The sequence below is a fragment of the Passer domesticus genome, unplaced genomic scaffold (assembly GCF_036417665.1).
Source record: "Passer domesticus isolate bPasDom1 unplaced genomic scaffold, bPasDom1.hap1 HAP1_SCAFFOLD_93, whole genome shotgun sequence".
Taxonomy (NCBI): domain Eukaryota; kingdom Metazoa; phylum Chordata; class Aves; order Passeriformes; family Passeridae; genus Passer; species Passer domesticus.
Window position 1 is genome coordinate 203,420 of NW_026990188.1, and position 25,694 is coordinate 229,113.

Consider the following 25,694-nt stretch of genomic DNA (forward strand, 5'->3'; position numbering starts at 1 on the left):
TTTTACACCTTTAAGACTCTCTTCCAGACAGTGAAGAGGGGAGGGAAGAAGCGCACAGTTTGTTTTCAGACTGCTCTCACTCCTCCACATTCCTGCTCCTGGACTGTGTTGTCTGCGGATGGACAGACAGCCAGACAGAGCTCCTTTTCCCCTTTTTTTCTGCTTTTAGTTAGTTTTAACTAGCTGAGGCAAAGAAGTTCCCTGGACTGTGGTTTTTTTCCTTTTTTCTTGGACCTGTTCAAGCCTGCTCTGGACTGAACACCCAGAAGAGCACCGGCAGCTCCACCTGTGGCCCCCTGGCAGGGCCTGGGCCGCGGCGTTTCCAGCACCAGAGACTGGTCAAAGACTGAGTGAGCCGAGCTGCAACCCGGGGAGGGGACTGTTCTGAGTTTGCTTTCTTTGGAGCACTGAGAAGTTTTATTGTTTAATATTGTTTGGGTTCTATTGTTTAATAAACAGGTTTCTTTCCACTTTTTCTCCAAGGAGATATTTTCTCCCAAACTGGTTAGAGGGGGGAGGGGCAATTGAATCTGCTTTTGTAGAGAAGCCCCTTTGGGGGTTATCTCCCAAACTTGCCCTAAACCAGGACACAGTGCCACCCAGACAGACGGTGCCCAGAGAAGCAGTGTCCATAAGGAGCCCAGAGGAGTCCAAAACAGCACACAAACTCTCTTTCCACACTCTGTGCCTCTTGACTGCCTCTGCTTGGTAGCTTTTCTTCTTCAGCTTGCATGACAGCAATTTCCCCCTTCATCTCAAGCAGCCTTTTCTCCTGCTCCCTCTGTACCTCTGCCAGGAAGTTTGCCCGTTCCTCCAGCTGCTTCCGTGCCTCCACATGCTGCTCTTCCAGTTGTCTCTCCTGATGAGGGGAACAGACAATTCCTGATGAAGTCCAAGCAATGCTCCCCATAGAAAGAAATGGAAGCTTCATCCCTCCAACAACCCCCCCACCTGGAAAGTGCACATGAGTTGTGACTTTGTGCCCTCCAGCAATGCTGTTCTAACCCAAAATGTAGAGGGAGTGTCAGCAGGTGGAAGGAAGGAGATGCCACCTTCCTTCCCTGCTCTCATGGCTGCCTGTTTTCTGGCCCCTCTCTCCTCAGCATTTCTGCCTGTTCTCAGAGGCTCTGTACTCACATTCCCCCTGCCCTTTGATCAAGGAAGAGCTGCACATGGACTGCAGGATGAGGATGAGGCCAGCGCCTCAATGATCCAGTCACAAGGCAGGCCACCAGCTGAAATACCAGCAACACGGGGCCTCTTGCATATGATTCAGGCCCAAAGACATCTGTCCACCATGGGAGGACAGAAAGCAAGGAACCCAGTTGCTGGGACTGCAGTTGGCAGCAAGGTCAGTAGCTGCCTGCTGCATGGCACAAGGCTATGGGGAAGATCCTGCCCCTTCGCTGCCATGCTTTGGGTGGCGACCACCCAGCCTCCTGGGGAACTTGGCTGATGCCCATCCTGAACCTGTGCATGCATATACTGTCCCAGCATTGTCCTCTGGCTCTTCACAGGCCTTCAAGTATGAGCCCTTGAAGGCCCCTGCTGCCTGGCTCAGCAACGTCTGGCCTACAGCAGATGCTTGCGGCCATGTCACATACTCAGGCTGCTCTTCTGCTGAGACAGCCCACCAAACCTGCCTGAAATCTTCAGGTGCCTCTTGTTTCTTACCAGTTTTTGCTCGAGATTCCTTTTTTCCTCTTCCTGGGAAGATTGCCAGAGTCTCAGAACCTTGCAGCACTGCTCTTGTGCCCAGCGCAGCTGTTCAGCCATGTCTTCACATTGCTGCTGGCTGAGAGCTCTTACAGCCAGCAGCTCACGACGAAGGCCCCTCACATCCTCTGCAAACATGACACACAGCAGCAGTCAGACACTCCACAAGCAGAGCAATCTGCTGGCCTTAAGCCCTTCCAGTTTCAGGCAAGGAGGGACCTGCCCTCAGCTGCTTCACTGCTCAGAAGCCCTGCGCACAGAGCTGCCTTCGCAGCCACTGCACTGGGCAGGGCCATCAGCAGAAACAAAGCACACCAGGCTCTCACCCAGTATCGCCTCCTTGGCCTGCCTGGCCCTGCACACTTGGGCTTCCACACGGCTCCTGGCCACCTCCAGCTCCCATATGTGCTGCTGAGCCTCCAGCAGGCTGCTTTGCAGGCTCTCCTTCTCTGACCTACAAGGCGTGAAGATGAAGAGCAATTGCTCCTGGCACACAGGGGCAGCTTCTCCAGTAAGATGTGCCTTAAGATCCCTACACCTTAGTATGCAAAATGGCTTGCATGGAAACTCAGATACAGCAGGACTATTTTGCCACTTTACATAGCAAATCAGGCCCCTCCAGGTGACTGGGCAGCCTTTTCTCATGACCTAGCCCAGCTCAGTTTGGTCTCAGCAGCCAAAGCTGAAATTGCTGTTGCCTGACCTATCACACACGGGTGTGCCCACCAAGTATCTGCAAAGGGACAAAAGCCCAGCCTCTGCTCACAGCCCTGAGCTCATCAGCACTTCCAAGTCACTCTGCAGGTGCAGGACAGAACAGGGCTCTCCTGGCTGACTCCTCAATGCTCATGCCATTCATAGTGGACGTATAGGTACTTTGTTGGCCAGGCACTCTCTAAGTAAAAGGGACTAAGGGAATTCACCAAACCATATAGCAAAACCTCTGGCTTCTGGCAGCATGAGTAGGAAACCAGAAGTAGGTTTCTATCTGCACAAGAACTCTCTAGGAGGAGGGACAGATATCCGGCCAATTAAATGACTGGAATTGGATAAACAAGACCACTTGCTACCTTTATTTTTGCCTAACTAAGCCGCAGTGCCCAAATATCTGGGCACTCTTTAAAAAGGAAGAAGGACCAGCCAAAAAGATCCTTGACAGGTTACAGAGGTGGCTGGACAAGTGGGCAAGAATCATTGCGCAGCAAGAATCCCCAGACACTGTCAAGAAGTCACAAGACCTTTCCCTTCTGCTGCTGCTGCTCTTTGTAAGCAGTTCTAGGTTCTGCACCATCCTTCACAGGAGTCAGCTCTGCAGGCTCTCAAGATTTTCAGCGTGACCCTCCAGCTTCACCTGAAGCGTCAGCGCCCTACTCACAACATTCACATCTAAGAGCCTTGAATTCCAAAAACCCCATGTCAAACAACTTGGCAAGCAAAGATTGATGGTCAGATGCACTGAAGGAGAAAGCAAAACCAGAGGGAAACTTCTGGTTTCAGCAAACATCTGCACAGTGTCCCTGGTCCTCAATTCAGTGCCAAGTTGGCTTGCTTTGCACTTGTCACAGGAATGTGCAAGGGGTCCCAAGCAGGCACCCAAAAAAGCTTTGAGAGCTTGAGCTGGCAGAAAAGTAAGATTCACATCACAGTATCCTTCCCTTTTTGCTTGTATCTCTTTGCTTCTCTGCCCAAGAAACATCTGGAGAGCACAGAGCAGGCAGTAAATCCTGGCATAATGCTCACCACCTTTGTAACTACAGACCTTCAGTAATGTCCCACCCAGGGTCTCCTCCCTGCCTTTACCTGGCCTCTGCCAGCTGCTCTGAAAGGCCTCGCAAGTCCCGCTCCGTGGCTGCCAGTCGGGCTTCCAGGGCAGCGTTCTCCTGTGCCAGCACTGCCTTCTCTCTGCACACCTGGGACAGGGTGTGCCCTTGGCAGGAGAACTCCTGCAGCAGCTTCTCCAGGCCCCTGTGGGCTGGCCGCTGCCGGCGGAAAACCTGGCAGTGGGGGGGCACCATTTTTCAAGAGGAACAACAACAACAACAACACAGGCTCGGTCTCAGCTTGCTGCCAGAAGCAGCATTCGGGGGGGTCTTGCTAGGACAAATCCCTCTCCCACAAGTGCTGCCTAGGAACAAGGTGAGCGTACCTTTGGCACGGCCAGAGGAACCGCTTCCTTCAGCAGATCCCTCTGAGGCTGCCATTCCTCCGCTGTCGCTGCCGCCACTTCAGACGCCCTCTCTAGTGAGGAGTGGTGCTTTCTCTCACATGCAGCCAACTCCTTCCACCTACAGCAAGCAGACAGACAAACAAGCCTTTAATTGCAACACAGTCTCCTTGCAAGACCAGGACTGCATAGCATGTCCCACACAAGGCAGTCTCAGGGGCTTCCAACAGCCCTCTACTTCCACCTCAAGAAAATGCTGCAATTCCCTCCCTAGACCAGCATCTCTCTTTGTTGTTCATGCAGGTGAAAGAGTCACCACTGAGGAAGTCAAACAAGCTTCCAGAAGCCACAGAACACTTCCAGAAAGCTCAGGTACTCTCAGGGTAACAGCTTCCTGCCTGCTAGCTCTTACACTCCTTTCTGATTACGGTGGATACTGGACTTGTAAATGTTCTTCTTTGGCTAAGACATACTTGCTAAGTCGAGATGAGTACTGCCACAATTACTCTTGCTTTCACTAGTGAAACAAGGAAAGAGAGCCTGCAAGCCATAGCTTGGGGAGGAGGTGGGGATGATTTTCCAATCCAGTTATCAAAGGATGGGTTAGGCTGGCAGAGATCCCAGGAAGCCTCTAGCCCAGGCTTCAGTTCCAAGCACTTGGGGTCAGCATCTGGACAGGCTGCTCAAGGCCCTATCCAGCCAGGGCTTCTGAATTTCCAGGGCTGGAATTTGCACAAGCTCTCTGAGACACTTGTTCTGCTGCATGACTGCCTTTGCGGGTCAATGCTCTGCTCTCCTTAAGCCCAGCCTGACCCTCCCTTGCTTTTACTCTGGTCTAGTTTGGAATGCTTTTTGTCAGGGTTTAAGGTGTGAGTCCCAGGAGGCAGCTGTGCTCTACTTTGCTCAGCAGCCAGACCTGCCCTGGGCTGCCTTCCCCCATCTGTGCTGAGCAAGTCCATCAATGAGAAAGCCAAATTTGTTCTTTGACACTGGGCCTCCAAAAGCCCAGCAATGTCCACCCCTGCTCAGAGAAAGCGAGAAAGCTCAACACACACCTGAACTCCTGGGCGCCATGCACTCTGTCCGTGCTCTCCTGCCGCTCCGCCTTTCCTGCCTGGGCCCGGGAGTCCTGACTGGCAAGATCCTCTCCTAGCGGGACCTGCAAGGAATAGGCAGGGAAAAAGCACAAACAAGCAATCAGGAGCAGGGAAGTTGGCTCCTGAGAGCTGGCAGAAGCAGCAAGCAGCAGCTCACCTGAAGGCAAAAGCTGTTGTGTGGGGCTGTTTATGTGGTGTTGATGTGGTGTTTATGTCCCAACTAACCCTGGAGTTGCTCTGGAAGTGTCTGAATAAAAGCAGGGAACATTTCCCTGCTCAGCTCTGCTCAACTGGCTTCCCCTCAGGATTTCAGACCTTTAAGAGCAGCCAACAGGAACTGCATTCCAGCCCTTCACAGACAGATTTTGTCTCTGCCATGCAGAGCTGCTCAGGGGTCTTCTCAACACACTTGGGTCATGTCAAAGTTAAGGAGGCAGTCGAAGCAGTGCCTGTAGCTACCTAGATAGGGCGTGGAGAGGGGTGGGTCCCTGCAGGCAACAGCGGCTCCTCGGCACCCCACAAGGCTGTGAACTGCACCTGGGGACCTCTCTCTGCTGACAGCAGGGAGCCTGCACAGACTCTGTGCACAAAGGGGCTGACTTCCACACCAGTAGCACTAAAGGACATCATGCTACCACTTCTCTGACACCAAGGCAAGTTCACAGTCCCTGTGAGAATGCCAGGAAAACGATGCCTGCATGTCAATTTTCAGATGCCATTTCCCACGGGTCAGTGGCTGGGCTGAAGAGTGAGGTCATGGCAGGACTCCAGCCCACAGCATCCTCAGCCTCAAAGGTCAAGGGCTGCCTGCTCAGAAACTTGCAGCTCTGTACTGCCCCAAAGCTTTGCACTCAACCAAGCAAAGCTGCCACTGATTGCTGCAGGATGCTCAGGCCCTGGACTGACAACACCTAGAGGTTTGTTGTCCTTTGTGTCCCCTTTAACCTCTGGAGGCAGAGAGCGAGCCAGAGGAGGTTCTGCTGCTGCTGTGGTGCTCTGCAGACAGGCAGCAGTGTGAGGGACAGGGAGTAACCTGTCATTTAGAACCTGATTTCTCCTGAGCTCTATCCTCAGCTGTCCTAAGCACAAGTCATGAATTTGGATAAAAGTGAGATGCTCAGGCATTACAACTCAGTTAAAAAGGGCTAATAAGGCTAATGTTTAAACGGGATTGTGCATGCTTCTGCAGGAGATATTTCAGGCTGGCTACAATCAGCATGCAGCCTCCTGCCTGCAAAGCTTGACTTCCATTAGTTAAAACCTCTTCAGTGGAAAAGGAGGAAAGGGATGGAATCCTTCTGGTAGTGTTCATGCAGACGCTGATGTGGACTTTCTTTCAGCTTGCCAGGCTGACACTGTACTGCAACAGGCCAAGCCCACAGCTTTCTCCACACTCCTCAGACACCAGGAATGTCAAGGGTGCCCGTCCCACTCACCGAAGTGCGCGCTTGACTCCTTCCACCTCTGAGGCGAGCTGCCGGGGGCAAGGGAAAATGAACCAGGTGCTGTTAGAAAACTGTTTGTGCGGAGGAATCCCACAGAACAAGCCCACCCAAGCAGAGAGCATTCTCCTTTCACAACATCCCTCCAGGAGCAACACTTCTTTAACACAGCAAGCAAGACTGTAGGCCAATACCCTAGGCTGTGTCTACCTTTTGCTCAGCTTTGCCACCAAGGAACTAGAAACTTGGCTGTGAAGATGCAAATTGTTCCTTAGCAGGCAGTGCCTACATTGGAGCTCATTGTCTACACTACAGCTAAAGCAGCTTTTTTCTCCTCTCTTTCCTGGACTTGCTTTTTTGTTTTGTAAATTGCGTGCAGCATGTACCACACAGTTGCTGTAAACAATTCCCTCCAAAACCTTCCACCAAACCCCTCCCAGTGCTTGCAGTTCTGTTGGGACACAGCACAGGCCCAGCTCTGGGCTTCAGGAGCACACACCAAGTGCTCGGCAGTTTGCCCTTCAGCGCAGAGCCAATGGCTCTTGGAGCACACAGAGGGGGTCCAGTTAGACAGGCACATCCTTTAAGGATGGAATGCAATCAAAAGATGCTTTTCCTCAGTTCTGGAGAGACCTGCATAGTTTTTAGGAGGATGCCTGCAAGGCTCTCCCAGTCTGCATTTTGGAGGTTCCTACACCCTGCTGGGCAAGAGACACCCCCGTCTCCAGCGGAAGCTCTTGACAGGAGCTTCACCAAACATATGGCATCTTTATGCCATTTTTGTTCCAATGTGCTGCCCCAAGGGGAAAAACAACTTCTATTTACCAGCCAAACGAAGAAAAGCTTTCCGAGAAGCCGCCAATGAAAAGGCACTGCTGACTGCTCTACGGACTCGCTCCATCCTTTGAGCAGGGCTGCTTGAGTCCGTAGGCCAGGAAACAACAATGGAAAAAAAACCTACTTGCACAAGTCCTGGGACTGTGCAAGTAAAAAGGTGAAAAACAGGACACTTGCACAAGTCCTGAGACTGTGCAAGTAAAAAGGAGAAAAACAGGACACTTGCACAAGTCCTGAGACTGTGCAAGTAAAAAGGGGAAAAACAGGACACTTGCACAAGTCCTGAGACTGTGCAAGTAAAAAGGGGAAAAACAGGACACTTGCACAAGTCCTGAGACTGTGCAAGTAAAAAGGGGAAAAATGAGACACTTGCACCAGTCCACGGACTGTGCAAGTAAAAAAGGGGTAAAACAGGGCACTTGCACGAGTTCTGAGACTGTGCAAGTAAAAAGGGGAAAAACAGGACACTTGCACAAGTCCTGAGACTGTGCAAGTAAAAAGGGGAAAAACAGGACACTTGCACAAGTCCTGAGACAGTGCAAGTAAAAAGGGGAAAAAGAGGACACTTGCACAAGTCCTGAGACTGTGCAAGTAAAAAGGGGAAAAACAGGACACTTGCACAAGTCCTGAGACTGTGCAAGTAAAAAAGGGAAAAACAGGACACTTGCACCAGTCCAAGGACTGTGCAAGAAAATACAGAGACAAAACAACACTGTCTGTAATCTGAGAACAGCTCAGACGAGGTGATCCTCCTGCAAGGAGCACGCCAAGAGCTGCTCTGGATGCTGAGGCCTTGCGGGCACCAGGAAAACCTCCTGCTGACAACGCTGTGACGTGGCAGCCCTCTGCTGACATCACAATAGCAGCCGCTCTGGCTTGCTCTGTGAGTTCATGTATGGCAACCAAACCTTCCCTACAGCTAATGCAAAACAAAAGCCCCGAAAGTTCTCCTCTGCCCCAAAGCAGCACAAAACCCCCTTGCAGTCCATAACCCACAGCTCAAAGGATCCCAGAGTAACACACAACAGGCACCAAGCCCATTCACCCTGTACACCATGCTGAACACTCAGAAAGAGCCAGCATGTGAGGAAACCAAAGGCAATGTGCCCTTTTGCCCAGCAGTGCTTCTGACTAAAACCAAGAACTCTTGGTTAAATGCTGTGGATGAAATTGTGCTTTGCTAATATCCTGGAGAGTTCTCTCAACTGGAATGCCTGTCATTCCCACCCATTTGCTGCATGGCTAACATCAACCAGCAAACTGTAGGGCTTGCTGAAGGAACAATGACACCTAAGTTGGGAGAAAAAGCCAAGTAACCAACCTGCTGCACACACAGCACACTGCTGCTGCACAATTACAGCACCTCAAAGAAGCCTTTGGGGCCTGTGCCTCACTTCTGGCAGCTTCCCTGCAGTATGCATCTGGCAGTCACAGGGATCTGACTCCAATGGACACACAGAAAGAAGGAAAAGAACCTTAAATCCCAATGTGGGACAATGTAGAAGCTGGTGGTGGGAGGAAAACCACTAAAATGGGCAAGTGCCACCTATAAGGCAGTTATGAGGCAGAGACCAAATAGCTCAGCTGGTGGGCACACCTTAGCAAGGCAGGCTCAGGAAAACAGAGCAACCACAAGCTTTCCAAAGTTCAGAAGCTTCCTTCCCCCTCCTCTCCTCTGCCCTTGAAAACAGGTTTTTTTCTCCCTCCTAAAAATACCTTCCTGAGCATGAACAGAAAATACCTGGAAAAACCACCCGGTCTCAGTTAAAAACTAAAGGAATGGAGAAAGATCTGGGCTTTTGCTGTTTGCCTGCTCTTGCAGCCATGGCAGCATTTTGGAAGGGCTCTACACAAGTCCAGGTGTTTCCCAGCTCCAGGACCACCTCTGGCATGAGCCCAGCAAGTGGAATGGAGAGAGCAGCTGGTCAGACACCACATGTGACAGCTGGGAGGCTGCATATTGTCCTGATGCAAATTCCCTCTGCGTGTCACACTGGAAGTCAGGACAATCTGCAGACCCCACATCTGTGCCTTACTGGTGTCATAATCCTGAAGACATAAGATGTTGCTGGGTGACCCTAATTTCCTCCAGGCTAGAGATCAGGGAATAGTTTCAAACATGCACTGCTTACAAAACAGTCCCCAGAGCCAGGCATACCATTTTCTGCCCACCATTCACAAAACACTGCTGTTTCCTCAAAGGAAAGCAACAGGAAGCTCCAGCAGCCTGCCCCCAGCCCAAGAGTGTTGCCACATTCCCTTCATAGAGAAAAGCAAGGCACAAATCTTCCCAGGAATATTTCTGGGTTTCACATTTTCTGAACATCAGAGAAAGAGAAAACACAATTCTTATGACTGTGTTGTGCCAAAGTAGAATGCAATATGGAGATTGTTACCCAAAGTGAGGATGTTTTGTTCCCTTGGCCTGTCAGGGCCAGGAGAATGTGTGTGTTGGGACTGCCACGAGACAGACACGAGAGAATCAGAGGGGATGCAGTTCTGTGCAGCTGTGAGCAAGGGTGAGTGTGTGGCAGATTCAGTTTAGATGCAATGTATATAGTATGGTATAAGAAAGTAATTATTTAGCCTTCTGATAAGGTGGAGTCAGATGCATCACCCTCTCTCCCTCTCCACAATGTCAGAGTCGTCTTGATTTTCCATACAAGAGTTTCCAACTGATTTTTTCCTCTACTTTCTCTGTCCTGTGTCTCAGCAAAAGTGGCTTCTGCCAGCACAATGAAGTGGACACAGACCATTCGTTCACATGCAACAGCACGGGTTGGTGCTCCAGCCTGAGAGCTGCAACTCAGCAATTGGGCAACTGTGCTTTGAGATGCAACAGCAGCCAGAGAACGAGGCTGGGGGTGACAGCTTGGGGACAAGGCTGGCCCAGCAATGGCATGGCACACAAGCTGTGCAGGAGGCACCGTCAGCATGACAGCCCTAAGAATGCCACAAAACCCACACAGTTTTAACATTTATGCAACGCTGGTTGCTCTGCATGTATGTCTGTACTGCTGCCTTTATAACCTTTTGGAAATGGTCAGAGCTAGCAGGATTCACCCCTACCAGGAGCTGATGCAGCCTGGCAACCTGCTGACTGACAGAGGCTTCTGGCTTTCCAGGTGAAGCCAAGGCAAGCCCTGCTGCTGCTGCAGCTGCTGCTGTGGCAGAAAGCCCCGTCTGGGCAGGGATGGCACCACTGTGCCACGGGCTGTTTCTCCTTCCAGAGCTGGGCGCTGCTTTTGAGCCACTGATGACGGCTGGCGGCAGAAGGAAGGGGCTTTTTCCTGCACCAGCACTCATGGACGCAACAGGGCCACCTTCAGGGAAGACTTTCGGCCCCACAGAGTAAAGCAGAGGGTCACAGCTGGCAAACGCTTCCTTTGGAGCCTTCCTCTCTCTGGAAAGAAGGGAGCCGAGGGACAGGACGAGCAGCAGGGCCCGATCCCGGCCCGGGCCTGCAGGGAGGGGCGGCTGCCGCTGGGCGGCGCCATGGGCAGGGAGCGCGCCTGCGCGGGGCGGGCGGGGCCGGGCAGCCGCCAGGGGGCGCCCGGGGCGGGGCGGGGCCCCTGTGTGAGGGGGGAGAGCCTCGGGCAGTGCGGAGCCACAAACGGGACTGTCCGTGCGGCACGCACAGCGCCAGGGCAATGCACAGCGCCAGGCACAGCACAGCTTCAGCGCAGCCTGGCCAGGAAGGGAATGCTCCCATGGAGTGCAGGAGTCAGCTGGTTGGATTGCCAGTCCTCTGCTGAGCTGGCAGGGCACAGAGCCTCCTCAAGCACCGCTGCCTCCTCTCCAGGCTTCCTGCACTTCCTTTGCTGACAGGGTCCCATCAGCCAGGCTGGGGGCAGGCTCAGCTGATGTTACAAAGCACAAAGATTTTTACAAAGGTTTCTTCAAATCCCAAGATGTTGTCTTGAGCTAAGAGGCTTTGGCTCTTTTTATTCCAGAATAATGTATCCAGGATTTTACCCTGTCTGTTTCAATGCAGCAATATTGTCTGCAGAACTTGTGAAGGTTCAAGCCACAGAGAGACAAAATACTCCTCTTCCCCTGTTTCTCTTCTTTCTAGATATCACCTAGAAAAAACTCATCCCCTCTAATGCTGCCCTTTCCTTTTGTCATAACACCTTTTATAAATGGAGGGTGTGATGCTCTACCACCAAACCCAAAATGTTTTCCCTACTGGTTTTGTTCCACACAGCCCCCTTGGGTAGGTACCCCTAAAAGTTCCCTGTCTCCCTCACCCAAACCCCACATCTCCTCATGAGGGGAGGCAAGACCCTGGGCCCATCATCTCTGTCAGGTGTCCACACAGATGGACAAATGCAAGCCAAGAGCCACAGCCCCAGGGCTGATTGCCTGTTTCTTAGGTATGAAGTTTCCCCATGATCCTTCAAGCACATGACTGTAACTCTGCTCACCCCCACACCCCTTTCCAGTGCTGTATCACATGTATCTGTCCACGCTTCTGCCCTTGAGGATCACAAAGCAAAAGTCCCTGCCTCATGCAAGACTGGTGCTGCTGTCACCAAGCCACAGCTTTGTGGCTGGGCCTTGAGGTATGTGGTCATCAGCAGGAAGCAAAGACTGCATCAGAGCTGTGATGATTCAGGGGGTTTTAGGGTGTTTTTTCGCTTCCCCACCAGCCAGTAAGAGCAGTCACAGAAGCAGTTCTCCGGCAGGAAGCAGGGCAGTTGCTCCTCTGACTGTCGGGCTCCTCCTCTGGAGTGGTGGAGATGGCAGCGAACTTCGCCTGCAGCTTCACTGCACTTTGCTGTTTGGCACTCTGGAGCTTCACCAGGACTTCAGGTGGTAAGAATGCAAAATAATTGCTGTTTTCCTTGTGGTTTACGTTCTGTGAGTGCTGCTACGTAGGGCTCTGGTAAATAACAGCCTTTCTCCAAGTGCTGCCCATGCTGGCTCAGCACTGCAGGGCTCAGGCTGCAGCTGAAAACCCAACTGCTCAAAAGACTTTCTCCTTGGGTAGTGAACCATGCTATCCTGGGATATCATTTAGGGGTTTTAAAGTCAATTTATGGTTTTAACTCATTTGTCAGTGTTTAAACTCTGCATGACCTTGATTATTAAATCTAAAGGCTGCGCGTAACAATCTGACTGCTAAGTACAGATGGACACTTGAGTGCAGATTAGCTGACTTTTAATGAAGCATTAACCTGTTTCATTTCTTTCTTTGCTGAGCAAGGGAACTCTCTTGACTGCAGCTGGCCTTAAGTCTTTAGAATGGGAGCTGCAGACATGAGTGTTTTTCTCTGAAGGTGTTGGTCCAGTACTACTGAATATATTTCAGCATTACTTTAGTTCACATATACAGAAAGAACTTAGGGATGGTGTTTTGTTAGCCAGTAGCTTTTTGTTTCTGCTGTGGTTTCCTTTGGGGGTTGCAGAGGCATGCAGGAACTCTGCCGCATCTTAAATGTAAAGATAAAGCCCTAGCCTTGCTAGGGGGAGGAAGTTTTTAAAGGAGGGAGAAATGGGGAGGAGGTTTTCGAAGCATCTGGTGGAAAAAAAAAAATCAACACATTGCAATCTGCTTATTTGTTTCACTGCAGCCAGGGAGGGAGCAGCCACAGGATTGCTCTCTCATACTGCAGGAACAAGGTCCCCAAAGCAATCCTCAAGGAGGAAGGCACAAGAGAGAGCCTCTTAATACAACATTCAACTTATATCTGCAAAAACAGACACTGTTTGCTTTATAACAGATGGTTGCCAGTTAATTTTGAGCAACAAAAGGGTCTAAGTCTATTGCCCAACAGAAGGAGCAGGAGGAGGGCTGACTTTTCTCTCTTCACATTTCCAAATCCAGGAGCAAGGATGGGCTCTGAATATGATTGCTCTGGTCCTAAGCATCTCTCACTAGAGCAGCAAGAGTTGTCTGCTCAGACTGTGAGATCACACAGTCATGGCCTCTGGGTATTGTAGGTGCCTGGCCAAGTTGTGCTGTGCCTCTGCTCCCACACAGCCTGGCTGTTTCAGGAATGCTGGTATGCCTAGAGCCCTGCAGTGCTATTTGACCCTCTGAGCCAAGTCTGCCTTGTGCCTGGAATGGGGCCATCACCTTACACAAAGTCTAATTTTTAGAAAATGGCACTCAAGCCAGGGATGAAAAGGCTGCAGAGAGAAAATCAGAATTACAGGTACCTCACACCAGAAGAGTCTCTGGGGTTTGGAAATAGAGTATTGCAAACTATTCCAAAGACTAAAAGTGATTTCAGAGCTGTGTGTTTGCCATGCAGTGACCACCTTGAACAGGAATGAAAGCACACAAAGAAAACCAAATCCTAGCCTTAAGGAATCTGAGTCCCTAGAGGAAAATGGTGGGATAAAGATCTCCCACAAGGGTTCAGTAGATTTTATACCCACTTTGCTCTGGTATGAGTAATTTTCAACACCAAGTTGCAACTGGTGACCAAGGTAAAATGCCCAGAACCCCTTGGTGAAAACTGGGGGGAAAATGTAACCCATAACCTATCCCCTGCTTACAACACATGGGCTATTGAGTCTGCCTGTCTACAACACCTGTCCAGCTTGCTCACCTCTCCAGGTAATACACTTCGGAGGCCTGGCCATGTGTGACACTGCTAGATCTCCCAGGCACTGGAGTCAGGAAGGGCTCTTGGACTCTGACTCTTGGTTTGAATAATGCACGTAATAGTTTTCTTCCCATCCACACAGTGTGATTTCAGCCAGCCTCATTCACTCCATGCCTATAAAAGATGTCACCATGACTCAAGAGGTGTTGAGGGTTGTCAAAAGCCACAAAAGGACATTGTGTTAAGATTAAAAGAGGCTGTGGTTACCACCCCCTTCTACAAAGAACAGTATCTGATGTCAACACCCCCACCACTGCAACACCTGACTTTCCAACAGGTGTGAGAGCAGCTTTTCAAGCAAGGTGCTGGGGAGCAGCAAGAAGAGTCCAAGGCAGCAACTTGCTCTAAACCTGGCAGAGTGTGCCAGTTGCTAGGTGAGCTCAGGAAAAATCTGGTCCCTGTAGCTGTTGGGTTGGCATTGATGGCACAGGAAAAAGCATGGCATTTCTGAGGAAGAGGACAGCTGGCTTTGTGGGCAAACCTGCTCTGCCTGGAGCTTCATTTCTGCCTGCAGACAGGTCCTGCATGGCCCTCCTCAATCACCTGTGGATGCCAGTGCCTTAAACCCCTGTGAAAAGTTTTACCATGAGCTGAGCACTGGGTAAGACGTGCTGGCCTGAGAAATACCTTCGGTCCAAGGCTGAATGGTCGCAAGCTTCTGTGACTGTCGAGTCCCACCCTTGCTGCAGTGGGAAAACACCATCCCACAGAGGACAGTCTTAGGACCTACAAGTGGATTCTGGGCTGTTGGCTGAAAAAACACCACAACACTTGCCCAGCACTGGCTGCACACCCACAGTGCCAACACAGATCAGAGTTATGGCACAGGAGAGTTCATCACCTCCACAGCAGACAGAAAGCCACCTGCTGAACATCCATTCCTCTCCAACACATGGCCTGGGTCTCTCAGCTCCCACCTGCAAGAAAATATGGGGGTCATTAAGGCAGCTGGGGTATCAGCCAGGAAGAGAGATGGATTTGGACATCCGTGGGTTGTGGAGGGATGTGGAATTGAGTCTCTCCTTTGCAGGTCAAGGTGTATGTAAATCCCTGAGCACTGTTACAAGTGGGTGCAGCAATTAACACCTGTGAGAAGGATGTGACAGTATGAGTAGGATGTGCATAAGCAACATGTGAGATAAATTTTTGTCACCTTCTATGCTGATGATGGCATGTAATTCTGGTTTGTTTTGGGGTGGTTTTATTTTTTTGGTTGTTTGTTTTGTTTTGTTTTGTTTTGTTTTTTAAATAGACTTTGGATCATCAAGCTGCCCCTGCAAACTGGCTTAAGTACATAGCCCATGCTCTGTGCAGCTGGCTGTGGGTGAGAGAGCTGTCTGTGGAAAAAAAGCTAGAGGTGATAATGAGCTTGACTTTCACAGCAGATTTAGTACAACCTCTGTGTGCACAAGCACACCCAGGCTCAGTGCCTGCAGGCACACAGGTCACCTCCTGCACCGGCAGTCCTTGGCATTAGAAGTGGCTGGATGGCACCTTCTCCAGGATTGGGGATTTTTTCCTCTTCTTTGATTTCAGAATTGGGAAAATGGAGAGGAAGGGAAATGTAAAAGGGGGTGAAATAATGATATCAACTGTAAGCTCTGAGCTTCTTTTAAATGATTGAAAAATAAGCGGTGCATGGGGAAAGAGCTACACAATCAAGTAAAAATATACATTTATACAAATATAAATGGATTTATGGACTGCTCTAATGTGAAAGGTCATGGGTTAACCCCCCCCACTCCCCAATTTCCATTTCCTGCACACCTTGCTTCTCCACTCCATGACCTTGGTAATCACAGAATTATTTGGGTTGGAAGGGACCTTAAAGACCATCTCCTTCCGACTGCCTGCCACAGACAGGGACAGTTTCCACTGGACCAGGTAGCTCAAAGCCCCACCTAGCCTGGACTTAAAACTTCCAGGATTTAAACATGTGCCATGTCTTACCACCCTTTGAGTGAAGAATTTCTTCCTAACATCTGAATCCTTCTAACATAAAAGCATCAAGATGCCATCAAAGGTTTAAGGGTGTGGTGTGGGATAAAAACTTGTATCTGTAAGATAAGATGTGCAAATTAAGAGCAGCAGGACTCTCAAGCCAGTGTTTGATATGTTATCAAAACTATACTGCACTCTGAGCTACATGACCTATCTTTATAAGCAGTTTCAAAGTTGGTCCTTTCATAAACCAGGAGTTATAACAGAGACATTGAAATAATGTTTGTGATGCTCTGGCTTCTTCTAAATAATTTTGAGCTCTGCTTTCACTTCTGGCAGCATCTCTTTATGTCACTTCGTTTCCTAGGATTGTTTCACCATTTCAGGCATATAAACAAAAACTACTTTTTAACAGGTGCGGGTAGAGACCTTCTGAAGTACAAATGCATTGGACAAGTAAAAGGGTTTATCATTGGTTCAGAGGGCTGAAGCTCCCACCCTTTCATGCCCTGATGTGTTTTACCCTGGTGTTTTGTGTTGTTTCAGGTACACTTGTTACACCACCCCACTCAACCATAAGACCTGGCTTCCCTGTCCCAGTGAACACCAACAACCCCGAGGTCCGCAAGGCCGCTCGCTTTGGGGTCTACAGGTACAACAACAGCTCAAATGACCTCTTCCTGTTTAAGGAATCACAGATAAAGAAAGCCATGGTACAGGTAAGAGCAGCAGGCTCCTGATGGTTCTCCAAATCATCTTCTAACTGACCCTCCTGTGGCATATCCAAGGCACAAAATCCCTGATCTTCCTCAGGACTGCTAAAGAAGTCCCCTATAGCACTGCTACACAGGAGGACTCTGTGTAGGTGACACACAGTTCTCAGCTGTAGCACTTGATTCCTAGCCAAAGTTTGGGCGTCTCTTTCCCCTGCCCCACTTTAAAGGAGGAAACTGCTTTCTCTAGTCAGAGGGCTGAAGTACATGCTTCACGTGGAAATCAGGGATCACCCCAGCCTGGACAGCTGTCACTTCCAGAGGGAAAAAAACCTGCAACAGGTATGTGTTCAATTTATTTGGGGTGCCCAGGAACTACAGGGGATTCTTGGTCATCTCTAGCTGTAGAATCCCTTTTAGACCAGCTCTGCCATGTCTCCATATGTGCACAAGCCTCTCCTCTGCAGAGCCAGCTGGGGTGAGGCCAGGTTATTGCCTTTCATGCATCCGGGGCCAGCTCCTGTCTGCAGGGAGCTGAACCAGACACATCCACCCAGCCCATATTCCTGGGTGACTGAGGAGAGTGTGCAGAAATAGAGTAGGTGCTAAAGAGATTTCCTGGGTGGGAAACACTTTACACAGGCTTTCCCACTAGACAGGATTACTTAGCAAACAGTACTTTTCCTAGGATAAAGTGGGCAGGCAAAAGGATGCTGTATTCTCCTGCCCCATCACAGCCTGCAATGCTGAGATCAACCAGCAGACACCTGAACTTTCTCACCTATTCCCCTTTTATTCACAGATGCTGAGATGATATTTTGAGGTCTGGATAACACCCTGGACACACAAAGTGCATATCCCTGTTGCCCAATGTGACCAAGACCTTTCCCCATGAGAGCCTGACTTACAGAGGATCTCCCACCATGAGTTTTTCCTTGCCTGGACTGCTGAGGTCAATACTGAAGTGGGGAACAGCTGTACAGAACTGCACAGAGCTTTTTTCTCAAACCACATGGTTGTTTTCTTCCTTGAGAAAGAACCTCAAAAGACAAGGCCTGCCTTGGCTGAATGTCTTGCTATCCAGTTTTGTATCTGTTTTTCCAAAACTAAACTGCACATGAACATGTGTTGTCATTCATTTGCCATCCATCCTCTGGCTGAATTTCCAAGCACTCCCAGGAAGCTCTGTTGCACTTGTTTTGTGATGAACTTTCACAAAGCCATGATGGAAACAAGTCTAAACCACAGCACATGTGAATACAACACCTAGCAAAGCTTGACAACAGTGGGGTGGTTTGCCTGGGTGTACACACACACACAAGTTTTAAGATTTTCCAGTGCCAGGGAAATGGTCAGACACACGTGCCAGGAAGGCAAGAGGGAGAGCTGTTGTTTTATTTTTTTTTTTAAGACAGAGGTATGGATAAGGATTTCTTGAAACACGGACATCCCAGAAATTACACAGTCCAACAAGTGCTTCCACTTTAATCAAAAGCTAAGCTACACTGTGAAAGGGCATCACTGCAAACGCCAAGGCTAATAAATCTAATCATATTGCCAAATAATAATTCTGAGGTTAAACAGCATAGTTCCATTCAGGTTAATATACAACATTTAATCTCTGGCAGACCACAGCGTATATTCAGGTTCACTACAATGATGTTCTTCTCTAGATGGGCATCTAGCATTCCTTCAAGTCTTCACTCTTCTTCCACAGGCTAATTATTACTTACAGTGGAGTAAGGTCCCTATTAGGAAGGATTTGGGTAGCTGCTCACTTAAAACAGCCATATGACCTATGACCAGTCATACACAGACCAGCACTTCTAAATGGACAGGGCCCTGATCTAAGCCACAAACACTTTTTTTTAAATACAAATACTCCTTTTTTCTTGAAAGTTGTTGCCTTTTTGCAGCAATATTGTAACTCCTCTTAGCAGTAACACTCCCACTTTCAGCCTTTTTAACAACCATTCAGTCAAGAAAGGCCAGTGAATGGCCTGGTTCCAAGGCAAGGTCTGGGGATCTTAAAACAGATTGTATTAATAGTACAGCTGAATATCTGCTCCAAGTAACCCCAGGGCTGGGCAAGTCCCAAGTCCCAAGTTCTGCTTCAGAAACACCACTTGTGATGAACAGGTGGCTCAGCAGCAGCACAAATTCAGCATCCAGTGCTGGAGAGGCAGCTATGCTGAATCTTATCTTTGGGAACAGCAGTGTCTTGGCTGGGAAAAACAACAACAACAACAACAAACCCACCCAAAACCACCACCACCAACAAAAAAACAGTGCTCTAAAGAAAGCTCCAGAAGGGCTACAATGTAGGAGGATGTAATGTGATGCTACATTCAGCCACCACTAACAGCCTGGTGCCAAAGACAAGGAGAAAGAAAGTCAGTGTTGGTGGCTTGGGCTGTCCACAAAGCAGGAAAGCCAAGCCACAGCTAAGTTTGTAGGAGAGCAAGAGAAGCCCAGGAACAGCTTCTCTTTGCATCTCAGAGGGGTTAGGAATGGTCTCAAGCCCTCTTCTCTTTCAGCTGCACACTTCACACAATGCCAAGGGCTTCTAACCAGGCTGTCAGCTCTAGACAGACTGGGCCAGAACAGGCTGGGCAGATCCCTGTTCCTTCCTTCAGCCAGCAGGACAGGCTGGTGTTCAGGAACAGATGTCATTTGCCTCTCACATGCCACCAAGGGGGTGAGCAGGCAGCATGCTGTCACTTCAGGTCTGTGCAGAGATGCATGCAGGCAGTGAGCATGTCACACAGCAGTGTTCCCTGTGCGACTCTCCAAGCCCCTGACACACAGTGCTTCATCTCAGTCACCTCGCCAAGCCAATTCTCCATTTGTCAGAGCAACAAAAGTTAAAGCCAGGTGAACTTGGCACCATGCAGGCTGACAAACCTTGGGAGGCCTTTGCTGCTCTCCCAAGGAAAATGCAGCACCACTGTTTAGACCTCTCTCTCCAAACAGACAAGCTCCTGCTGAGAAAGACAAATCAGCCTTATGTTCAAAGCTGCATCCAAGTGTTCACTGTGACACAGAATCCAGTGTGCTTACAAGAAGAAAGACACACTGGAATTGTAGTACCCATCATCCTCTCAGCTATGGTAACAGAGCTTTCATCAGCACCAGAGAAAGGAGCAGAGCTAAAGTCCACTGAGCTCTTTGTATCACCCCAGAACACTTCACTCAGGAAGGATTTGGGTAATTAAAGAGGAGGGCACTGCTAGAGCTGACCTAAAGAACTGCAGCTAAACACCCCTTCATCACAAGGATATGCAGCAGTCAAAAAGGCAACGTGTTTGCTCTCTGCATCTTGGCTACAGTCTACACCAAGGTTAGCAGTTCACCCATTCACTCCAAGGAGTTCATACCCCTGCAGACCTTGCTGGGTCTCTGACATCTATTTCAGGTTACAATGGCAATTCAATAATATTTTTAGTAAAGATTTGGAACATGAGGTGAGAAGGAAAACTTGTTTCTGCCAGTATGTTGAAGAATAAAAGGAACAATCTCAGCAGTGAAATTAAGAGCTTGTGGGACAATCACAACCTGAGTTTTACCAGAGCTTCAAAGTGGCCAGTGATCCTTAAACAGAGATCTGCATTTACTCAAAAGCTCTGCTCTGCAAATATTTCCTCTCATACTCCCACTTTTTAAATGGCACAGGAAACAAACTGCCTGCCACCAAAATATAAAGCATTGCTGACTGACACACTTCCCACTTTGCATTCTCTTGACATCAGCAGCTCTACACGAAGGACCTGGGAGTTCTGCCTGTAGAAGATGCACCCAGTTTCACAACCTGACTGACTTTCAGAGCCCACTGACAGCTGGGGGAGTCACAGCTCCATGGAACCAGCAAAGATTTAGCTGGCAGCAGACAGATAAGGAGACACAACAGCTGCTGACTGTGAGGAAAAAGCCTTCCACACATAGCTAACTACAAAAATTTACTGCTAACTTTTTCAGTCCCTGCCTCAAAAAATCAGCATATTAGCAAAAATTAGCTGCCCCCTGTGCTCATTCTTTTGCAGCACTGTTTTTAAGCAGGCTAGATGAGAAAGCCCAAGTGTCAGCATCATCAGATCCCTGTTGTGATCACTGAGCAGACAGACCCAGAAGCTTAAGAGGTCATTATCTCGTCTGCAAAGTTTTTACTGGCACAAAGCAGACACAAATTTAAAGGAATCAGATTTATGCAAAGGCTTTGCAATCATTTTCATCAGCTGTTCACACTGAGAAACCAACCTTTGCATAAAAGTGTCAGGGGCATACCAGTTATGTTCCAGAAGCTCTAGTACAGAAGTTTGCTCCAGACAAGAAACAGGGCAGTTAACAGGGGAGTAACATTTTAAATACTTTCAGAAAAGTCTTCTTGATACTTGTGCCCTGCAGAAACATCTCTTCTACTAACAAGACAAAACAAAATACATTTTTTAAATGCACAGCTATGGTGTGCTCCAGCTCTGTTCCTTTCCTTGGACAGTTTTACTGCAGGGGTTTACATTAAATCAAAAATTTCTCCAGGCCTTCCAGGAGACAGGGCAACATTCTCTCATATGCCATAGTCTGTCCCAAAAGAAACTTGGGTAAGACACAGGAAGCAGCCTCAGGCTTCTCTGGGAGTTATGCAAAGAGGACTTCCTCCCTTTTTAGGGAACCACAGCCCCTTTCTTTTGCCTCAAGAAGACAATCATGCTCTGACAAGACCTTTGGATACCTCTGTAAATGCTCTTGCATCCAGTAAGACTTCTCACACAAGAGAAGAGCCAGCCTTAGAGCTGCAGAGGTGTCATGTTCCTGCACTCATATCATAAAAAGAGAAGACTGGCTGTTTTTTCCAAGTCTGACTTGTTCCAGGTTTCTCCCTGCTCAAGGCAGGTGTGTCACCATCCATCTGAAATCAACACATCATGGACTCAGCCTCTGTGGAAGCGGAATAAACCTGTAAAACCAGTCCTCACAGGAGCATCAAGAGGACTTTATACCTGTTTGTTTATTCCACAGGCATTTTAGTGCTGCTGCTTTACTCTTCCATTGGAAAGCCAATCAAAGATTAGAGATTTGTTTTAGAAAAAAAAATAGTTTCTAGAAAAATACTGTTCTTAAGCACCTCTTACGCTGAATAATGAGACCTCTGTGTCAGTCAACCTGTTTCATCTGGGTTTTACTACAGATCCCCCCACTTCTGCATACCATGGATGGATTACAGGATCCAGCACAACACCAGGAATGGGAGCAGCTAAAATGAAGCGTTAAGGCTCTTATGAGAAATGGACCACCAACAGTCTGGTTAAGCAGCCTGTCACCATGCAAAGTTTGTTGCTTAGCATTGTGCCACCCACTACAGTTGGGACTTTACAGACCAGAGAGATTTAATCTCTCAGACTGAATAAAGCCTGTCTGTCCAGCCTGTACAAACAGAGGGAGCTTATGGGGTACAAGTCCAGTCAGTCTGCAGTACCCTTAAAAAAATTGACTGAGAACTGCACCCTGTCCAAAAGTTACTTGGTGAAATACTTTAGCAAATAAATCACTAATGAAAACTGTGTACCAAGAGGCAAAGCTGTGCTCGGCCCAAGGGTGCCAAAGCAGCAGCAACAAAGAATCAACACAGCAGATTTGCTTTTTCAACCCCAGCTTGAGATCCCACCAAGTTTAACTTTCATATCCCACCAGAAGAGGACAAACAGCTGCAAGGGCTGGCAGAGTAGTGCTAACTAGCTGGTGCTGAAGCAGCCTACCCTGGACTGGGTTTTCCCAAAAAGAGCAGCCCCTGGCCTGTACAGGAACAAGTCAGCCTGATCCAGCAGCCATCAGCTACCTGCCACAGGACAGCTTGGCAGTAACACAGAACAGGCTGACAGAAGCACTGACAGGGAAGAGTCACTTTCATTTGCATAGCCCTCCATTAATAGAAGAGCAGGCCATTGAAATCAGGTGACATTTGTAGCATCACCTTCCCCTTTTCTGGTGCTTTTCATTATATATTTATAGCAAATCCCTTTCCTTTCCAAAGGTGAAGAAATGCAGCAATAGTGTAAGTTTAGGTTGGATTGTCACCCAGTGGCAGAAAAGGAGAGAGCAGCAAAAACTTCCAAGTACCAATGCACTAAATCACACAGCTGCTGAAGCAACCCCTTTAGTTCTTCAAGATGCAAAACCTCCTATTTAAAATTATACTATGCTTTGAGTTGGAAGGGACCTCAAAGATCATCAGGGACACTTCCCATGAGACTGGGTTGCTCAGAGCCCCATCCAGCCTGGCCTTGAACATTTCCAAGTGTGCAGCATCCACAACTTCTCTGAATAACATGTTCCAGTCTCTCTGCTCCGTGGTCCTGCTGGGCACAGAGGTGAGACTCACAGGCTGCAGCTCCCCAGGACTTCCTTTCTTCCCTTTTTTAAAAATGGGGTTTTTTTCCCCTCTTCTAGTTGGTGGGAACTTAACTGGACTACCACAACTCCTCAAATACAATGGATAGTGACTTCATCCATCAGTTCCTCCAGGACCTGTAGATGCATTTTAACAGCTCCTGTGCACCTTCATGTTCCTCAGATGATCTAAAATGTGATTTACAGCGGATGATTCTTCAGTCTCCCAGTCCCTGCCTTCCCTTTCTGCAACTCAGGCGGTGTGGCTGGAGCACTTCCTGGTGGAAAAGGGGGCAAAAACCTCATTGAGCACCTCAGCCTTTGCCATGTCTCAGGTAATCAAGTCTCCTCTTTCCTTCCAGAGAGGGTCCTCCTTTTTCCTAGTGTTCCTTTTTATCACTCACACACCTGCAGAAGCTTTTCTTGTTGTCCTTGATGCCCCTGGCCACATTTAATTCTCTCAGAGCTTTATCTCCTCTAACCTCCTTTACCTTTACCTTTACCTTTATCTCCACTAACCGGATCCCTGGCTGCTCAGACAAGCTCTCTGTATTCCTCCCAGGCTATAGCCCCTGCTTCCACCCTCCACAGGTTTCCTTTTAGTGTCTGACCTTGTCCAGGAGCTCCCTGTTCATCTACACAAAGCCTCCTGGCATTTTTACCCAGCTTCCTCTCTGTTGGGATGCATCACTCCTGAGCCTGGAGGAGATGATCCCTGAATATCAACCAGCTTCCTCCAGGGCTTTATTCATTGTACTCTACCAAGCAGATCGCTGAAGGTGCCAGACTCTGCCCTCCTGAATTCAGGGCAGCAAGTTTGCTCTGCACCCTTCTCCCTGCCCTAAGGAAGTTGGACTCCACCACCTCGTGATCCCTGCAGCCAAGGCTGCCCTTCAGGTGCACATTCCCCCTCCTTGTTGGTGAGCACAGGTCCACCATGGTCCCCTCGTCCCTGGCTCCTCTGTGAAACTTGAGTTCTTGTCTGGAATTCCTTTGTGCTGCCAGCCATTCCAGCCACAAAATGTACTAGCACAGGCTTTCCTTTGCAATAGCTGGCAGCAAAGCATTCTCCAGATTTACCAAGTAGAGCATCTGTTCCGGTCTCTTGTGGCATGAAAGCTGTTTTGGGGAGTGGGTGTAAACCCCCCCCAGTGTGTGGATGGAGAACATATTGCACTGTCTGTACATAACTGTTTTCTGCTGGGGAAGATCTTCAATATTAGAAGAAGACACTTTGATAGTGCTTTTACATTTTTAATATTTCCTAAAATCTTAATCACTGACTTTTTTGAGAGGTTTTGTTTTCAAACATCTGTTCTACCTTTTAGCATGTAACAATGAAAGACATAACAATGTTGTGGTATATCATAAAAAAATATTTTGTGCCCCATTGTGCGAGTAACAAAAGATGTAGAAGAAAAACCTGAAATTGCCTAGATGGATTGGTGCTCCTGTTGCGTTTTTTGAGGGGTGTGTGTAGTTGTGATATTCCCATTATGACAATATATCATCCACCTTTCTCCTCAGAACACCATCCAGCGCTGTAGCCAAATGTTTCAAGTAACTTTCCTTTGGTACCTTGAGGCAGTTTGTTCCCCTGCCGCCTGAACCAGGACAGGGAAAGACACGACCCGTTTGCAGTCACAGGCAGAAGGGATTACGGCAAAACCTCTTCATCTTTCCCAGTGCTGCAGATCCAATTGCAGACGCTTGGTGGAGCAGGATATTTACAAATTGTTTGTCACTGCACGCTGTTGGCTCTGCCTGTTCACAAGGAACAAAACCTCTCAAAAAAGTCAGTGATTAAGATTTTAGGAAATATTAAAAATGTAAAAGCACTATCAAAGTGTCTTCTTGTAATATTGAAGATCTTCCCCAGCAGAAAACAGTTATGTACAGACAGTGCAATATGTTCTCCATCCACACACTGGGGGGGGTTTACACCCACTCCCCAAAACAGCTTTCATGCCACAAGAGACCGGAACAGATGCTCTACTTGGTAAATCTGGAGAATGCTTTGCTGCCAGCTATTGCAAAGGAAAGCCTGTGCTAGTACATTTTGTGGCTGGAATGGCTGGCAGCACAAGGAACGCCTGGTAGAAAAGCACATTTTTTTTCAATTGTTTTTCTGCTTGCACTCTCTACAGAAGATTGTAGGAGGGCAACAGTTCAGGCAGTTCATGAAGCCTTCAGTTCCCTCCTTGCCCACGGTGAGAAAGGAAACTGCACATCCAGCTGTAGTGCCCTAAAGAATAACTGCTGGATCCTAAGCCCATGCTGGGCACCTGTGTGAATTGCAAATGCACATGACTTGCAATTGAAAATGGGGAATTTTGAGGCAGTAGTATTTCCCCTGCAAAATACTTCTTCAGCCGGCTGCAGCCAAGTTGCTTTTCGGCGGGGCAAGGGCTGGCTGCTGTGGAACGGGAGCTGGCTGGCAGGGAGCGGGAGCAGCATCGCCTGATGAGCTGCACCTGCGTCCCATAGGAACGCCATAGGAGTCCCATAGGAGTGCAGCCCACCGGAGTGGATCCTCTTCGGCTGCTGCCATGGCCAGCCAGCCACCATCTGATCCCTGGGCATCCTGCTCCATGACCTGGTCTGCAGGCTCTTTCATTTCTACAGCAATGAGGACATCGTCAGGGGCTAGCTCTTCTTTCCACCCTGGGTGTCTCAAGGCGAGGATGCACCTTCTTACAAACGGTGGCCCTTTTCTACAGGAAACAAAATTCAGCCCCCAGTGTTTCGAGGTCGGGTCAGAGGTGGAGTCTGGAGCTCCAAGAGCA

The 25,694-nt window shown here is 48.8% G+C and overlaps 3 protein-coding genes across 3 annotated transcripts in view; 1 reads left to right on the forward strand and 2 right to left on the reverse strand.

Moving 5' to 3' along the window:
• The window catches only part of LOC135293239 (TOG array regulator of axonemal microtubules protein 2-like), an 84,315-nt gene that overhangs the window by 23,740 nt on the left and 34,881 nt on the right, over positions 1 to 25,694 (reverse strand). The gene's annotated exons all lie outside the window — the stretch shown is intronic.
• LOC135293252 (rootletin-like) lies at positions 1,951 to 8,066 on the reverse strand. The gene is made up of 6 exons (XM_064407246.1): positions 7,245 to 8,066; positions 6,414 to 6,451; positions 4,936 to 5,039; positions 3,863 to 4,001; positions 3,517 to 3,710; positions 1,951 to 2,170 (listed from the first exon to the last, which is right to left on the reverse strand). The coding sequence occupies exons 1-6, from the start codon at positions 7,318 to 7,320 to the stop codon at positions 1,951 to 1,953; spliced, it is 771 nt and encodes a 256-aa protein (XP_064263316.1). The 5' UTR covers positions 7,321 to 8,066.
• LOC135293244 (cystatin-F-like) lies at positions 11,691 to 18,749 on the forward strand. Its single transcript, XM_064407244.1, has 5 exons — positions 11,691 to 11,821; positions 11,909 to 12,074; positions 16,361 to 16,533; positions 16,758 to 16,869; positions 17,330 to 18,749. The coding sequence occupies exons 2-5, from the start codon at positions 11,999 to 12,001 to the stop codon at positions 17,347 to 17,349; spliced, it is 381 nt and encodes a 126-aa protein (XP_064263314.1). The 5' UTR covers positions 11,691 to 11,821; positions 11,909 to 11,998; the 3' UTR covers positions 17,350 to 18,749.

Coding starts and splice junctions, on each gene's coding strand:
- LOC135293252 (XM_064407246.1), bottom strand. CDS start 7,320: ATGGAGCGAGTCCGTAGAGCAGTCAGCAGTGCCTTTTCATTGGCGGCT. Junction 4,002..4,935: donor CATGGCGCCCAGGAGTTCAG/GTGTGTGTTGAG, acceptor TGCTTGCTGTAG/GTGGAAGGAGTTGGCTGCAT. Junction 3,711..3,862: donor TTCCTCTGGCCGTGCCAAAG/GTACGCTCACCT, acceptor CCCCACTGCCAG/GTTTTCCGCCGGCAGCGGCC.
- LOC135293244 (XM_064407244.1), top strand. CDS start 11,999: ATGGCAGCGAACTTCGCCTGCAGCTTCACTGCACTTTGCTGTTTGGCA. Junction 12,075..16,360: donor CTTCACCAGGACTTCAGGTG/GTAAGAATGCAA, acceptor GTGTTGTTTCAG/GTACACTTGTTACACCACCC. Junction 16,870..17,329: donor GGGAAAAAAACCTGCAACAG/GTATGTGTTCAA, acceptor TTTTATTCACAG/ATGCTGAGATGATATTTTGA.